Below are 18,851 nucleotides of genomic sequence, written 5' to 3' on the forward strand. Positions count from 1 at the left end.
TGTTCCTTGAGGCATTCCCCACATTCAGTCAAAATTTCACGTCAATCGGTTCAGTTATAAAGAATTCGGAGGTAGAAACCCTGAGTAACTGGACTATATTGTCTAGAAACTCTAAAGGTTCTGTTCGTAAAACCTCTGCTCGTTCTAGATTAGAATTAATCCTGCACCAACAGAGAGCCCTGATCAGGTCCCGAACGGGCCTCCGGAAAAACGCCTCCCGCAAACCCACATTTAAACAAATTTAATTCGACTTTTTGCAAAACGCCGTCCAAAAGCGCGCCAAATAACTCTGATACCCCCTTATTAATTCGTAGGCTCTAATCCAAGAGCAGTTTTTGCGATACAGCAAATCCCACACATATCCGGCCAAATCCCGGCGATCCCACCGCCCTCTACCCAAATCGCTGAGGCGGAATATTGGATGAAGCGGCCGGCTTCGTCAAGTTAACGTAATCCCCGAAATTAATAAACACAAATATACCCGCCGTCAACTATATAACGTGCTGATCGCGTTTGCTACTCGTAGGAGCTTAATTTAAAGTGAAAATTAATTTGCTGGAATTACGCTGCCGTGTGTACTAAGCACACGCCGATGTTAGGGTATTACCCGGCGCGATATGTAAGATAAGTTGATATTGATGAAAAACTTTTATCGGAGTAATACCCACCTGAGACGAAATTTATTAAATTTTGCTTACCTTAAACTTAGATGGCTAAAATAGCAAAGTCGCAAGAAAAGGTACCTATTTGCTGCAGTAAGTGATAACAAAGTATCTGTTTTGTATTGCAAATTTACTTTATGTACTACGTTTTCTGCTGTACCCAAATTATTTTGACGTATTCTACGTCTTTACATATCAGTATCGTGCCAAATTTTCATTTAAATATTTTGAAATATCATTTATAAATAGTTGGAAAATAAAGGGCCTCGAAACAGTACCCTGAGGTACTTAATATTTGAGTCCTCCTAGGAAATAAAGGGAGGATTCTTACAGTTAGTCGAATTACTATTAATTTCATTAATGTCACAACAATGTATGTTAAACAGTAAATTAAAATTCTTATCGTAAAGCAAAAAAGTACATGTTTATGGTTAGTGCATCTAACGCCTGTGACAACATTTTCAACATTAAGGCGATGTTCCGCATTGTATTAGCTATGTCCTGTGCAAATTTTATTAGTGAAACTCTCTCGGTTTCNTACATGTTTATGGTTAGTGCATCTAACGCCTGTGACAACATTTTCAACATTAAGCCGATGTTCCGCATTGTATTAGCTATGTCCTGTGCAAATTTGATCAGTGCAACTCTCTCCGTTACGAAAATAAATACCAGTGTATGTTTTCAACCACGAAAATTAAATAATTCCAAATATTTTGAATTTTCACCACCAAGAACGGAGGTGACAACATTTTTAACAGTAAGGCGATGTTTCGCATTGTACTAGCTATGTCCTGTCCAAATTTGGTTAGTATCTGTTTCGAAAATTCAATACCTGTATGTTTTCAGTCACGAAAATTGAATAATTCCAAATACTTCGAATTTTCACCACCAAGAACGCCTGTGACAACATTTTCAACATTAAAGCGATGTTCCGCATTGTATTAGCTATGTTCCGTGCAAATTTTATTAGTGCAACTCTCTCGGTTTCGAAAATAAAATACCTATGTATGTTTTCAACTACGAAAATTGAATAATTCCAAATATTTCGAATTTTCACCACCAAGAACAGCGGTGATAACATTTTCAACAGTATTAGTTGTGTCCTGTCCTTTGCTGTAATATCTTAGAAAATAGGAAAATTTGAATATTTAAATATATTTTCTTAAACTCATAGGCCTTACGTTTAAAAAAAGGGGCTGACCCCGAATGTCTATGCTACTGGTAATTAAGAATATTAGCATAGTTCTGGAAGGTACTAAATGTAGATATTAATACAGAGAAATAGTAGTAGCTGTAATTATGCATTTATACAAAAAAAAATTTTAATTATTACAAACAATTTCAGACCAAAATTTATATAATTTTTAGCTATTTTTGTCTTAGAAATACGCACTTCTTTGTGGGACTTTTTTAAGGTTCTAATAGAGCTACTTAAGCCTGACAATGTGAAAATTTAATGTTCTTAATAGAATAGAGCACTATCGAACTTAAGAAATGAAAAACAAATATAGAGACCTACGATCGTAAACGAAAACAAATATTTTATTTAACGAGATGAAAATATTTAGACAACCTTTACTCTAGTCCAACGTTGATTGAATTCCTATAAATAGGTTTTCAAAAACAAACTAATTCAGCTCCTACCAATAAAACTGTGCTTAAATGAATAACTGCAGTTCATCCATATAAATAAAATAGCGAAGTCTGGATTGAATTAAATTTATACAGTTGTAAAAATAATCGTAACTGTATATCCGTGATTCTAAAAATAAATAAACCCCCAGTGGAATAACAAGCGCTTAGGTCTTATTGCATAAAATGGTATATTTTTAATAAGCTTTCTAGCTCACGTCTGCCTGCAAAGAAAAGTCATGTTTTTATTGGAAATATAGTTCCCCCATTTAGGATAACTTCACAATGAAAGTCTTAAGAAACGAAAATGTAAAACACTGGTTTATTGCTAGAAATTTCACAGATATTTTTGCATAATTTTAGACAATTTTATTTTCAAAACACCAAATCTCAACAGTTTTATCGAAATGCTGCGTTAATACTCACACAGTTGCTAGAATTACGAATTCTACAGGTTCTAGTGTCTTTTAAGTAATAGTTTCCGGTAAATCAAAGCCTAAACTATAGTTCTTGGGCTTGTAGCAGCCATTACTCACTTGTTAACGTTTCCTATTCCGCTAATCGAAACACTAAATAATATCCATTTTCCGCGGTTCTAATCTGGTTTATAGCGCGCGAAGCATCTTAATACACATTCGCAGATAAGATTGTGCATAAAGAGGAGAAGCGACTCCTAACCTGGCCATTGGGTTATCTTAATGGTGTTGCAGCGGGAATCCGCCACTTCCACCGGAAATTAACACACCGTGACATTTTGCGGAGATAAGAAGCCGGCTATTGGTGGCAGATAATGTTGTATAAAGCACGTGTTCTTTGTAGGTGTATCAAGTGCTATAGAATATTTTACAAATACGTATTTCTAAAACTGACTCATCTAGAATATAAGAACTTTTCTTCACCTTCTAAATTTTTTTGTATAAACTTTCGCTTCAACTTCTTTTAGATGACAATGGATGATGTGGGGGATAAAGCCACCCTATACGTGGAATCCTGCAGGCCGAGCCTCTACTCTCGGGCTCCGGCGATCCACCCTACAAGTCCGGATTACTCCGGTAAGTGTTATTACTGTCATTATAGCTAGAAACTCCAAACTCTGGGGAAGCCGAAATAAAAGGTTACAGATTTGTCGCTAGTGCTCGTATATACATTTTCAGATGTCCCTTGTAAATACCACTTCATAAAAACTTAAAAAATAAAATTACCAATATCAGTCTGATGCAAAAGGAATAAATGCTTAATGTTCTTTGAGCTCTTTCACTTTCCTCCACATTTCTACCACATATTTAAATAGTATGTATTTATTTTCCCATTTTCTTCAAGATTTTTCTTGAATTTCTTCTTCAAATAAACGCATCAGTAGTTCGTCTAACATTAAGAATCAACAACAGAAAATCTAGGTTTGGATATCTTCTGAAGAAACCGATGAAACAACAAAATTTTCAAAAGAAGCCAAAGACAACAACAGTCTATTACTTAAAGATATAATTTCTGTCAAATGTGTTCTTGAAATTTTTTGACCCGTCTTCATATATCTAGTGATTTATTCCTCTTTATTTTTCCATTCTGAATATTTTTCTCCAATTTTTTCTTCAAATCGTATCAAAGACGCAACTCGAAGGTCTCTCGAACTCTTCTTCACTATAGTTTTCACATCTTCTAAGGTTTCCGACGTGAATATTCTGTTTTCCTTCTTCAAGTTTGTTTCTCCAACTTTCTCCGCAGCCTTCTCCGCCTCCTTATGTGTATTTCTGATCACCGATTTTTTCCAGAAGTGCCCGACCTCGTCTGCCAAGAGTACTCTGTGGCCGCACACCAGCTAAACATCGCGACGGCCGACCAAGGATTCTCGCAGTCGACGCGAGCGCCGCCACCGATAGTCAACTTCCTGCCCAAGCCGCCGCCGGTACCTCCGCCCCCGGAAGGTTACTACATGCAGCGGGACATGTGCGACCCTCTGCCGTTACCTCCCTCACCTCCACTGTCACCTCCGTCAGCTGTGCTGAGCAGGTGAGTGATGGAGCTGATGCATAAGCACCAATATAACTGATCAGATACTGCCGGTTTGGATTTTGAATATATATATTTTGTTTCTCGGGTTTCTTAAGTTTAAATGGCATGGAATCTTTCTAAGGGTTGGGTTTCCAAAAGGAGGGATAGATAAGGCGTTTGCAAAAGTTATATTCTATACAACTTATCCAAAAGAATAATATGCATTCCTTTCATGTCCAAGAATTCATTTTTTTGAATGGTTGTTAAAGAAACATAACCGTTTTGATCACCCATCGTATAAAATATTAATTCATTAGGCCTTTATTGAAAATGCATCGCCATGCTCTTAGCTGCAGTCTAGTTCTAACTTATCTAGAAATAAGGAAACATTTTAGAAGGAAAGCTACTTAAATAATTAAAGAATTTATAGGAACTGCAACTCGCAGCTTTGTTAGAAATTTATCGATGCCAACCGAAGCATTTGATCTTAATCTCCTAAGTTATATCGGCTGCTTGTACAAAAGTTTTTAAAGTTCTCTATTCCAGCCACTGTTTCCAGTTAAGTGAAGTTCCAGTGTAGCGGGAATTAGCAAATTGAGGGAGACTGCCCGACGGTTTTAAAGAACGTATATAACTTTTGGGAATGCTAGCGGAGAAAGATTACAGCGCTTGTTTAATTCTGGGGAATCGATTTACTTTTTTGCTCCTATACGGTGCGGGCACCACTTGAGTTGAAGCAACTGTAAATTAGGGTATCGCCAGATGAGGCTTCGCAATTCGCAGCTAATAGAATACATGATGTATGATTGTGTCGTTTCTAATTTTTTAAAGTGTTTCATCCAAAAAATTATTACTGACTTTACTTTCAAACCAATTTATGTTTGTGATACTCTTCGAAGGTGTAGATCAGCAGTATGGTCTATTTATTCAATTCTTTCAATAATTCTTCCAACGACATAAAAATTGTTGCTTCTAGGTCCAAGTTCAGTAATCACTTCATGCTTCCACTGAGCCCAGAACCAGACGCCGATGAAGACGCCTTCGAAGACGAGTGTCCCATTAAGGAGTTCCCTAGGGACAAGCTCAGGATCATCGAGAAAGTGGGCGAGGGCCATTTCGGCGACGTACACCTCTGCGAGGTGATGACTACTCCTGGAAACGCCTTCTCCGATTCCAAATTTGTGGTGGTGCATACCCTGAGGACGGAGTCCTTCAGGGAAGAATTCGGAAGGGAGGTGAAAGCGTTGGGCAGGCTGAAGGACGGGAATATCTCGCGATTGCTGGGAGCCTGCCTGGATTCTGAGCCTATCTGCGCTGTGAGGGAGTACGGGCCTCTGGGAGACTTGTGTCAGTTCCTGCAGGACCACGTCGCTGAGAGTGCCACTCCTTTGGCGCCGAACGCTAGCACCTTAAGGTTTGAATGTTGTTTTAAGTGGATACATAGCTTTCTTATAGACACGGAATGTCCGAGAAAATTGTTTCCGAGATGTAGCGGGAAGTTATTTTTATTTTTTCAACTTCAACTATATCGGGAATGAACCTTTCTCCAACAAAACAAGTTTAAACAAAACTGTCTAGACCTGTATGTAGTTTCTAGTTAATCAATTTGCTTTAGTTTATTACCTGCAGCATCGTTTTTTTTTTCCGGAGGTAAATTAAACTCTGCAGCCTTTCTGCTGCTGACAGCAGAGCTTTCTGACTTTGCTGTAAATTATGTAATATCGGTAGGTTAGATCGAGAACCCCTTCAAACAAACGTACGTATAAGCATCTCTCGGTAAAACAAACCCCATTCCGAACTTGCCATCTATCTGAATCTACGCTTAGTATTGCTGGGACGCTCGCGGCTACGCTAGACTAGTGGGAGTTCGGAAAGGGGTTAATAGAACGAGACAGACTTAGCGCCGGTAAAATCGCAATTAGCCTACTTTGTTTAAACTGTACTTCTGACATTCTCTTTCAGCTACGGATGCCTTATTTATATGGCTACCCAAATAGCTTCGGGGATGAAGTACTTGGAGTCGCTCAGATACGTGCACAAGGACCTGGCGGCTAGGTAAGTTGAGCAAATATTGGAGAAGCTCTCCTCCAGCGAGAGAACGCATTTTACTCAAATTCCGTTAGGAAAGTTCAGGCAAATATGTTCGGGAATGGAAGGGTCTGTGGCACACAGGCTGAAAATAGTTAAATATAACACTAAGATTTGAAAAAAAAAATGCAAATATTGGTGAGGTAAAAAAAATAACGTATGACATAAGACGAGGATTACATTTCCATCATTTTCTGGTCTTTTCTAAAGGGTTTTAAGGCTTATTCCGTGAGTTCCCCAACTGAATTTGTGCCTTTTTTTCTCTCCGACAAATACAGTGCATAATAGTAATATGTATCCAAACTATACGAGTAGCTTTGTACATGCAAACTATATGCAAACCTGTCTAAAACTTTAGCAAGCTTGGGCGAGACAACCCCGCCTCAGCTTGCCTTTGCAAGTTGTCATTTTCTCCACGGCTACATCTCCAGCTTTATTTGCTTTATGTAAAACATGTGTTACAGTTGTATTAGAGATACTAGATCCAGATTTGTAATGAATAGTTTAATAACTTCTTTATAGTTCGCAGTTATGTGTTTATTTCTGTTTGTTTTTTAAAGATCGTGCTTAATTTTTTTGTTGTTCAATGTTGCGGAATGACTGGATGTGATAAAATGATAAAAAAATTGTCCTAAAGGTAAAAAATATAGCCATGTTTTGCTGTAAAAGGATGTATCGATATCGGCGGTAAATTATTGGTCTATTATGTCTTTATAGGTGTTAGTTTTACATGGAAAAATATGTGTATCAGTGATTTATGAGTGAATATACGATTAAAATCAATTTTATAACTATTATATGGTTTCAATGCCATCGAAAGTATTAAAAAAAATTCGTGTCAACAATTTATGTCCAAAAGCGCTTCAATTGCGATATATAAGAGTGTTTTAAAATAATATTTTTCAATTTTCTTGAAATATAAACACATCCTATCGACAAGAGTATCTTTTCAATGTAATTTACCTTGCTCGCTAATTTTTGAGCGCAGTAGTTGGCTTGGTTACACCCAAAGTCACCTCCAAATGGCGGATAGCTCTGTATTTTCGCGAGATACGGCGCCCAACGTCGATGCCCTAACGACCAGGGCCCGCTGGCTGTTTCCGAGCGTCGTAAAATACGGCCCCCATAATTCCCGATATTGCCCCAATCCCGGCCCATTCGTTTCGCGTTAAACGACTACATATTTATGAGCATAAACAATGCGGCAGCCTGTCGGGACGTTTGAAGGGAAACGAAATGGCCCAATTTTCCAGCGAATTTAATTAGTCTACGCCGTGAGCAAGTGGCAAACACAATTTTGGCGACGTGACGGGAAACGCAACGGACGCCTTAACGGGCTCAAGATGGGGCGCGAGGGCGGCGCAGGGCGCCAGGGAAGGGGTTGACATTCAGAAGAGTGCTGTCGAGAAAGTTGAGGCGCTCGCAGGATGTTCCTCGAAAATAGCGAGGCTCGAGGCGGACAATAATGACGCAGGGTCGTCCCGAAACTAAATAAACAAATAGGCTAGAATTTGAACAAAATCAGTTCTAAATTACTTATTTGTTTCCAAAAAGAGCCCAAAAAATGTAAACACTAAATAACATTTTGACCATTTCAAGATACGTTGAAATATCTAGAAAAATTCGAAGCAGAAGTACAAAGCTAACCTAAAGTAGCTTTAGATGCAGCTACTTAACTTTAGATCACCCTGTATATGTATTTTTAAAACATCCCCGTTGCAGGAATTGCCTGGTGGGCCGCAGGTACGAAATCAAGGTCTCCGATCTGGGTTCGTATCGGCAGATGTACAGTTCAGATTACTGTCGAATAGCGGGGTCGCGACCTTTGCCCCTCAGGTGGATGGCGTGGGAGACAGTCCTCTTGGTAAGTATACATCTTCGTTTTACGAATATTAATTTCACGATGTTTTCCTAAATGCGGCAGGGGATGGGAATACCAGTGTTACTTGCATCGTATGAATGCTCGTCATCAGCGACGGCGTATCTTAAAAATGTAGCCGAGCCAAAATATACATTTTTCATTAATTCTTAATACACGTAATTTACGACACAAGCAATACGCTTCCTTGACGATACGATAAGCAAGAGAAACACAAAGGCAACATCCTCAGCTGCACTTCAGGAAGGTAATTTACTATAACCTTGTAATTTGATTCCAGGGCAAGTATTCAAGTAAGAGCGACGTGTGGTCGTTCGCCGTTCTGCTGTGGGAGATCCTGACTTTCGCCAGGGAACAGCCTTTCGAGGAGCTGAACGACGACGGAGTCGTAGAGAACGTCACTCATTTCTACCAGAACGACGGGAAGCACGTGAGTACGCCTTTAATATTGGATAGATATGTCTGCGCTTGCTGTCCGGCCAAGTTGATGGCTCTATTCCAGGCGTTTCTCTAGAAATCTCCGCTGACGCTCAGAAGTGGAAAATGCAATAACGTAGCCGTAACGTTACTGCCAGGGTAGGGGACAGAGCAACGTTTCTACTCTCGAGATTAATCTTTCGACCAAGAAAATTGCTAAATTATAATAATATTTCTAAATATATTGTAATGTAGACAGATTTATGCATAAAAAATTTAAATAAAAACATTGACATGTCATTGAATATTGAAAATAAAGCAATTAAAGTACACGACATTTAGAGAATAGAGTCAGAAATCAATGACCGATTCACTTCTAAATAGGTTCATTGTAACCGTCGTCGATTTGTCTGTGCTACATTAGCATTCAAAGCAAGTTCCCTATCGAACAACTTAGGGCTTAAATCCGGCTATTGTTGACGTTTTCCGTGCAAGGGCAACCCAAGGCAACTTGTCCTACACCTAAATCGGATGAGTGAACACTATACAAGGTTAAGTATTCCGGATTAGGAAGGGTGGCTATGAATGGGAAGCAAATTGAGAAGCCAATGCACTAAAATCGTATAAGCTAGGGCTTAAATAAACAAGAGAAGAAGGCTCCGTGGGCCATAGCCATTAGTAATTCAATAGGTGAGCTGTGGATGTGGTGGATTTGGTAGATACTTGTCACACAGTGTTAATTTTATCTAATGACAGTGCTGGTTGTGTTTTGTTGTAGTTCTGCTTGTTTATTTTGTAACCAGAGGACAATTAAAAAATACATATTTATTGTTTTTTGTAATTCCCTGTTCTTTCTGATTGCAGTAATACGTACATATAATAATAATTATAATATTAGGTCATAACGTACATGATATAAGTCATTCTTTGTTTACTTTATCTTTCAGAGTCCTGTGTAGAAAAAACTACGTGGACTCAAATCAGGACTTCTGGCGGGCCATAAAATAGAGAGTTATAAGAGTGTGTGCAAAAGCGATAAGTATTTCGCAATCTAGAATCAAAAACGACTAGTTTCATTGTCGAAAATTTATTTCGTCCACTCGCATTAGTAGTTTTCATTGCTGCGTTTCATACATTAATATATTCACTCATGTAAAAAACGTTACAAAAGAATAATTACAGTATTGCAATTATGAATATTCCATTTTAAACTGTAAATGTTTTTAGTTTATTTGAAGCGTAAAACCGTTTGTGTATTTATTTAACCAAATGAAATTTACCTAAAGAGTTTGGTGATCCATAATATGGATAATAGTTACATAGTTGGTATATCTTTGTAAAAACAGTATTAATAATAATTATCACAATGAGTTTATACGTATTTAGAGATTCAAATCAACTGAAGTAAATATAATAAAATCTACAAATAGATTATCTCAAACATCGTTTACATCCTACACAGAACCATAAATTAAATTCAACTCTCGAAGATATAATCCAGTCAAGGGGGCTCAAAACATCGTGATTGTGGTCTTTTTCCACAACATCAACATTTTTTACACATTTGCTACAATTATGTTATAGAATATATTAAAATGCATAAGCATAGTGAGGAAAAAATGTTATTAACAATTTACGTCGCAATTTTTTTTTATTTGTTTTTACCGTCAAATTCTGCTTTCGAGAACTTATTATACTTGACATACGGAGTATTTTTATAATGTTTGATTAATTTTTATCGATCGATATCTTGGAACTTATGGATTTTGGAAGAATATTGAAGAGGAAAAAAGTTTTAGAATTGTTTGTTACACAATATACTTATAAGTCAAAAATGTTTAAATTTATTACCGATGTTGCAAAATAGCAATAATTGTTGAAAAAAAAGGCAAAATAATCAAGTTTTTTGGATAATTGTTTAAAAATATTTTAATTACTCCGAAAGCATTCTAATTTTGGTAAAAAAAATTTAGAATATAATAAAACAACACACCAAATTTCATTAAAATCTCGGCTTCTAATGGACCAATTTCGCTCTTTTTTTTTAAATCCGATATCTCGCGATATCCCAGGTATTTTGTTCTAAATAAAGTATATTTTAACCCTGCTCTTGCATTTTTTCCATGAAAAAATTTGTTTACTTATATATTTCAGCACTCTGAATATGAATGTATTTAGTTATAATTATTACAATTATTTAAATAATTTTTGTTTAAACAAATTATTTTTTTTTTGGAAATTAATTTTTTTGTTAAATACAGAAAAAATTAAGAGAAAATATTATTTTAAAATTATAATTTTTGAAAAGAACTAAATTGCAAATTGATAAATGTAATCTAATTTTATAAAAATAAAAAAAGTGTTAACTTTAAAAATTTACTGTGGCCATCCTAACCAACCGATTTCAATTTTTCAAAAACCATTTGAAAGGTTGAGCGGTCTTTTCTATGTGAAAAATTTTTTCAAGTATCTAGTGCTTTATTTGAGACTGTGAATCATTTTGAAAATTCGAAATTATTTTTTCAAAATTTTGTTCAAAAAATTATTTTGCGAAAACTATTGAACCAATTTTAATGAAATTTGATCTGTTGTTTTATTATACTCTAAAGTTTTTTTTTACCACAAAAATATCCAAAATATTTGATTATTTTGCCTTTTTTTATCAATTATTGCTATTTTGCAACATCGGTAATAAATTTAAACATTTTTGACTTAGAAGTATATTGTGCAAAATTCAATTCTAAAACTTTTTTCCTCTTCAATATTCTTCCAAAATGCATAGGTTCCAAGATGTAAGTAAAAAACTCAGATAAAATAGGTTTTTTAAATTTTTGCAATTTTGAAAATGTTCCGGACCTCGCCCAGATCTTGGGATCTACACTTTTATTATGTGAGTTACACTGAAGGTAATCCAGAAAAAATTTGCTTGCCCTTTCGCACATCCACCTCAAAACAAATCCGCCCTTGTCTATAACGATTTTAATGTGCTGTTTTGTAACATATCTCCATTCATTTCTAAAAAAAATAAGGTTTATAGACCTCTAAACCCTGCCCACTGGACTAATATTTAAATTTTTTGCAACTACAATAATTCCGGCTCCTTTCCAGCACTTTTGGTCGTTATCTAAATTCAACACGGCCATTCGCGATCCCGAACGACCTATGTACATTTCCAGGTAAGCAAAGTGTACGCCGGGCCCCCTCGTATATCCTAAGCAAATTTGTTTGGGCCTAAAATATGTTAAAGCAAACAGGAATGTGTGTATCCACTATTGTTTGCGTTTCCAATATGCCCGTTATGGAATCCGTAGATTAATTCTTCTATATCCCAACCACAGATCATTTTGTATGCAAATATCGGTCAGTGTTCTCACGCAATCGATATTAATCCAACTACGTCTGTACAGGTAACTGTCATGTGGATGGAATAAATTGTATCGATTTTTGTAGTTGCGTCGCTACGACTTATCGTTCTGTGTGTAACTGCCATTACTTCCACAAAAAAAAAAAGTATTTTCTGTCTATAGATACATAATCCATGCGACTGCTGTGTGGTAATAAATAATAGTCAACCGAATATTCCATTAAAAACAGTGGTACAATGTAGGGGCCATATTTTAATTGTTATCAACAGGCGCACGCTGGTTCGCTCTATTTATTTTTTGTCCCGCGCATATTAAATCTAATCTAGTTGATTCAGCTGTAAAATTGAATTACGCAGTCCATTATCCACGGCGTTTGAGTGACATAAAAATCGCTGGTGTGTATTTATTAAACCGGGGGGGATTCGGTATGTTGCGAGTTGGTCGGGCAATTTTTTTTACAGCTTTTCGGTAGCTTAGAGGAAAAAGTTGGGTTAATCCCTCCCGAACCGACAAAATATACACAACGTCTATCAAAAACGTTACTGTACGCAATTTATATATACACAAAGGTCGTTTGTGCCGATTACCAAGTTTTATCTTCATTTTTTATACAATTAATCTTTGCAGATGCTGCTCAGCGCTCCAATCAACTGCCCCAAAGAAATCTTCGATCTCATGTGTGAATGCTGGCAGAGAAACGAATCCGACAGGCCGAACTTCCGTGAGATACACTTGTTCCTCCAGAGGAAGAACCTGGGGTACAACCCCGACCTCCACTGACATCTACTGATGATGTCCTTTATCGACAATAAAATGAATGAATTGCGTGATATTTTCCACCTCTACACAGTGAAAAAGTGACAACGGCTGCAGATAATTTTATAATTGCCATATGTAATCTGACGATGGTTACACGAATACCGAAAGTGGAATGTCGTTCGAATGTTTTTTACTGTGTGGAGGTTAGGTCAGTTATAATTCTAAATGTGTAAATTATAGTGATACTATTATATGGATTGTTCTGAAATATAAATATATAAATTAACACCTGTTATCTGCTACGTACCAGTATGGAACCTGTTTTTAAACGAATTGTAGATGGTAGATGAATAAGTAGGTCTTCTTATTAATTAAGGCTGAATCACGCTGATGCTTTTCCCTTCGTCTCTTTTTTATAAGTGGAGGTCTACATTTCTAGTAGGCCTTGAGAGATCCACCAGTGTGATTCAACCTTTAGAGATCCCTTTTTGTACTGAAATGTAACTGTAAGTTGTTTGCTCAACTGGATAATCTGTAATTGTCAAGGGCTCTTTGGAACTGTATCGGTATTTGTAGATTTTAAAATGCTTACAAGCCTGCTTGGTGCCTTTTTACCCATGTATCTTTGCTATTAACTGAAACCCAAATTATGAGTATGTTATTATGGATTTCTATAAATTTAATCTTAAGAGCAAACTAGGTGTTAGAACGTTCTCTTATAGAAAACTTTAAGGATTGTTTAGGAGATGTACTTGTTGAATAGCAACAATTTGCAGCCCTATTCTTAAGGAAAATATGGTCAAAATGTAGAATAAAATTCTAGAATTTAATCAAAGTAAGAAAACCCGGTTTAAAGCAAAATAATGACAATAAATCAATGTAAAAACTACGTATCAAACTCAAAACAACTTGAGAAAGGGATACGAAGTAATCTAATTAGTATGAGAAGTTTCTTTTTCATTTTTTCTTTGAAATTGAACATGGTAAGACAAAACAATGGCTCTAATTGATAAATCATGGTCCCTTGGACCCATTCAAATGCAAATACCTGGTATCTGCCTTTGATTCTTTCCTTCATTTTATACGTACATATTTCATTATTTTTTTTTATTTGAGTCCTGCCCCCACTCCATTAAAACCTAAATTCAATGCAGTGTTGGTTTTATTATCGATAAACACCAATCAAACGTAATTTTGCGCGTTTAACTCGATTGCCGAATGCACAAATCAGTCATTTGTTTTGATTAAATGTGCATCATTCCGTGTGTTTAGGTAATTTTTGATCGTATTATTGAAACTGAATAGTTGGCCATGACTGCGCTTTAGAATACGACGAATTTTTGTTTATTGATAATTGGCAACGCTTGTAATTGGAAAGTTAATTCGAAAACAAGCATGTTATCCTTAAAGAATTACATATACACGAATGAAACGTTAAATTAGAGATCATTCATGAATAACCAAATTTTATAAATAATTTAGCAAATTTAACATTTATAAAGGAGGCAATTGCGCCCTGTTACATTTATTAGTATAATACCAAAACGCTGTCCCAACGTACTACAGGTATACGATGAATTACAGTTAATTTACCAATTACTACCAGAATTTATTAAAATGTTATGAAATTCAGGCCTGGTGTATCGGGAAAATGTGTAATTATACCTATATCCAATGAATTCTACCAATAATTCATTTTATTAAATATTACTGGCTCCATTAAATCCTAATTTGTTTACATAGGGCTGCACATTGCGATGGAATATATTTATAGTTTTTTTTTTTGTAAAAAAATAATTATACTGTTTGTATTCTACGACAGACGGACATAATTATACAAGGGTGACAAAGTATGAATTAATAAAATCTAGAAATTACTAAAAGTGTGCTGCTTCCTTGTTCTATATTTTATCAGGACACATTTCATTATTTTTCTTCAATTCCAGAAAAAAACTCGGGGTTTCTTCAACGCCATAATCGTTTTTAATTCCTATTTATTCATACTATTGTCTTACCCACTCCAACTGACGTTCAGCTTCGCTTATTATTGTAAATAGATTTTTGGTGTTTCCTTATAGGCCTAAGAACGCTTTAAGTGATAGCAGATACCTTGTAAAGGGGACTGTCAGAAGTACTCGTTTTCATCGTAAAGTGGACAAAGCTTTTAAAAATACCTAAGCATTATTAATTACAGTTTATGTGAATAAACTCGTTATTGCTTTAATTTATCAACTCTAAATGCTTTGTACATAATAAAGTAATTGATATATTCGTCAAGCATGTACATACAGTCGCTCATTGTAGAATTATAGTCCACTTTACTTAATTAAATACAATTTCCATTCATCCTTATCATTTCATTTCAAGCTGTTGCTACTCTAGAGTAAATAGTCGTTTATACATTATTTGCTCTACCATTATGTATACTGCCTGTGTAACGACTGAAAAAAGAAGTTATAGCGCAAATGACTATGGATATATGTTGTGTTCATATCACTCCTTACGTAGATTTAAGATGTAAATATGTACTAAAATTTAAACTCTTGCTTTTCTGTTTTTGTACATTGGATACGACTCTAACATAGCTATTATTTGTTACAAACTGGTGATTTGGACCAAATGAAAATAAATGATTGAGATTTGCCTCGTATTTTTTTTCTTTTTCTGTCGAAGTCAATACTAGACGGAATTTGTATGTCACAGCAGTTTTTCTGTAACTCGGCGAATAGAAAAACGATAATTACAATTCAGTTGTAGATATATCAGGTCTGTTTCGAAACCATTTACTTGTAAATTACATTTTAAATGTTCGTTAATTCCATTTAATTTAAAAGAAGGTCAATTGTTGCAAGATTTGCAATAAAATATCAATTACAAGACACCTTTATCGTAATATTTTTTAAATATAATATACAGGGTGTGTGTATGTGGAGAACAGTAAAGATTTGAATTTGGCTAAATAAAATTTTACAAAAAAATAGGGTGTGCCACAGCGGGAATAAGTTTTGAACAATCTTCCCATTTTTTTTCACTGTGTAGAGTCAATTATAGTATCTCAATGCATACACTTCATATATTTGGATAAAGTATTAACTTTCAGACAGACCTATCAGGTGGTTAAACAAAGCAGTTTCATATTTAAAGTGAGGTCAGGTATTCCCCAAGGCTCTGTCATGGGGCCACTGCCATTCAACATATTTTTAAGGGCAAAAGCAAGATTCCGTTGAGTAAAATAACGATTTGGCTTCTCTGCCATTTATTCTCCATTTTGTTAACATTGCAAATCAATTGAAATATTTTTTATAACGGATTATGTGGCTTCTCTAATATTAATATCTATCATTTTTAACTGATGATATTGCGGGAAAGAAATCTAAAATGTAGTACCCTAACGAAAAATTTACTATTAAAAACTTTTTACGCCAAAATGATCTCTACTGTTCCCAGAACTTCATTTCCAAATAGGAATTTTGTAGATTCCACTACGATTATTGAAAAGTATTTTGATCAAGAAACTTTTTTTAGTGTAACGGGAATTGTTAGGAAGAACAATTCAATGAAAACCTTAAATTTTTCTTACTTTTATAGTAATTACAGTTGCAGCAGTTACAACTTTTAAGAATTAAATATTATTATAAAAGATTCTGTGAGAATTTGAGGTGTTTTTAAACTCTATTATGAAATATTTTGCAGGAAACAGTATTTCAGTGGTACCAACACATTGCTAAGGTGTTTGGAGGCATTAAGGAACAAATTAGATCACATATCAAAACATATGAGCTTTAGCTCTCAGCAACATGGTTTTCGCAATAAATTATTAACTGAATTGAGAAAGTAAAATAACTCCCTTGTTACTCATAATACAGAAAATATATATATATAAAAGTTGTACAGAATCAAGAAACCTAAACTACAAAATTTGAAACATACAGGGCGATGAGTAAAAACGGGACACGCCAAATATAACATTTTTTAAATGGAACACCCTGTATATTTTTCAACATATGGATTTCCGAGAAAATTCTATATATGGCAATATAAACAGTTTATCATTTTAGTGCGGGGTTGCCAAGTTATGTAGAAAATTCTTTGAATTTTGAGAAAAAACATCACTTCAAAGAAGTTGTATTAACTTTCAGCTACTAACACTTGGAACAAAATAATTAGACAGAGTTATAGGCAAATGTTAGACAAAAGCTCCTACATTAACTAATATCGATATTTTAAACAGGACATTTTTTATACGATCATTTTTAGAAAGTTTAAACCTGATTTTCTAAAATTTTTCAAATGGAACACCCTTTATTTTATTGTTCTATTTTATTCACATATCGGTCCACTTCAACTTTTATTAATCATATTCTATATCTAAAATTGTTGGTTTTTAAGATATAGCAACATTTTTGCAAAAACTTAATTTCCATTATTTTATAGAATACCACAAATAAATATTAAATAATAAAATTAACTCAAAATTAATTGATAAATTATGAACTGACAAGTTGACACACACAGTGTGACAGTTTTTTCCAAAGCTATTTCGTGCGACCGAAAATAATAAAAATTAAGTTTTTCCAGAAATGTTGTTATATCTTGTTATACAGGGTGTTTCATTTGAAAAATTTTAGAAAATCAAGTTTGAACTTTCTAAAAATGATCGAATTATTAAAAAATGCCCTGTATAAAAAATCGATATTAGCTAATATAGGAGTCTTTGCCTAACATTTGTCTATAACTCCGTAAAATATTTTTGCTCCTAGTGTTAGTAGTTGAAAGTTAATACAACTTCTTCGAAGTCATGTTTTTTCAAAAATTCGAAAAATTTTCTACATAACTTGGCAACCCCGCACTAAAATGTTAAACTGTTTATATTGCCATATATAGAATTTTCTCAGAAATCCATACATTTAAAAATATATAGGGTGTTCTATTTAAAAAATGTAACCTTTGTGTGTTCCGTTTTTACTCATCGCTCTGTATGTTTCAAATTAATTTTGTAGTTTAGGTTTCTTCATTCTGTACAACTTTTATATAAACTTTTTTTCTGTATTATGAGCAACAAGGGAGTTATTTTACTTTCTCACACTAATGACCCACCCTGTATATGTATTTTATGGTTTTTCAAACGACAGCATATTTACTAAGCCTTCCTGAACGATTACAAGCCACATGACTACTGAATTTAGGCAACCAACATTACATGATTGGCACTGTCGACTAAAAATGACTAAATTTGAGCGTTAACAGTATTAGGAATCGTTTACAATGAACAATGACAAACCGTTGCGACTACTCTCGAGATAATGTTGTTAACGTTTCGATATACACTACCACCTTCAGGTCTAAATATTTGTACCCGACACCTCCACAGGATTTATTTATTTATTTTTTATTTATTCAACCCTGCGATATTGAGCCTAAGTAAAAACAATGAAATACGTATAAAACATGAACTTTCCATATTTCGGCCGGGGCGACTGAGGCCTAACAATTTGTTAATGGAATGCGTTCAGAGCTAAGCGTCAAAATACCCCGAATAATTTTCGGTGAATGCTGTACCGCTTACAACAGCGACCTTTCGGCATAAACTTGGCCGGTGATCATACATTGTTGTGGTCTCTCTAACGTGCTATTGTCTGTCGTTTACGGGGGCTCTAACTCCGAGTTCAGAGTTGAATAACTTAAAGGGGAGCAGAGGTGCTGCTCTGGAAATTGAAATTTGCGGCAGGAGGCAAGTTCCATAAATATGTGGACCTTTTTTGTGATCCATCGATTCCGTTCTGGTGTTCTGGAAGTAATAAAGTGTAAGTGTTTTATTTTTTGAGGCAGAAGGGTTGTTTTACTCGGAATTGCCATTATTTGTTTGTTGTGTGGAAAGTTTAACGTTCCCCACAAAGATAATGGTATTCATTTTTTTTTTAGACGCGAATTGTATCCATTAGTTGAACTCTAAGGTCACTTTTCGACGCCAAAAGTCATTACCCAACATCTTAATGGAACTACTCTCTTCAATGTTTAACGCTAAGATCAACTGGAGGTCCTGCTTGTTTTATTTTATCT

At 35.0% G+C, this 18,851-nt stretch overlaps 1 protein-coding gene across 1 annotated transcript in view; it reads left to right on the plus strand.

Moving 5' to 3' along the window:
- LOC108917493 (discoidin domain-containing receptor 2-like) overlaps positions 1-15,423 on the plus strand; it is a 59,514-nt gene extending 44,091 nt beyond the window's left edge. Inside the window, exons 9-15 of the mRNA XM_023454959.1 lie at positions 3,238-3,346; positions 4,064-4,301; positions 5,260-5,697; positions 6,246-6,338; positions 8,094-8,235; positions 8,531-8,680; positions 12,660-15,423. Of these exons, the coding sequence (XP_023310727.1) occupies positions 3,238-3,346; positions 4,064-4,301; positions 5,260-5,697; positions 6,246-6,338; positions 8,094-8,235; positions 8,531-8,680; positions 12,660-12,812 (1,323 nt within the window). The 3' untranslated portion in view covers positions 12,813-15,423. The remainder of the gene's footprint in view (positions 1-3,237; positions 3,347-4,063; positions 4,302-5,259; positions 5,698-6,245; positions 6,339-8,093; positions 8,236-8,530; positions 8,681-12,659) is intronic.
- The last annotated feature ends 3,428 nt before the right edge of the window (positions 15,424-18,851 follow it).

The sequence above is a fragment of the Anoplophora glabripennis genome, unplaced genomic scaffold (genome assembly GCF_000390285.2).
Source record: "Anoplophora glabripennis isolate ALB-LARVAE unplaced genomic scaffold, Agla_2.0 scaffold4, whole genome shotgun sequence".
Lineage (NCBI taxonomy): Eukaryota > Metazoa > Arthropoda > Insecta > Coleoptera > Cerambycidae > Anoplophora > Anoplophora glabripennis.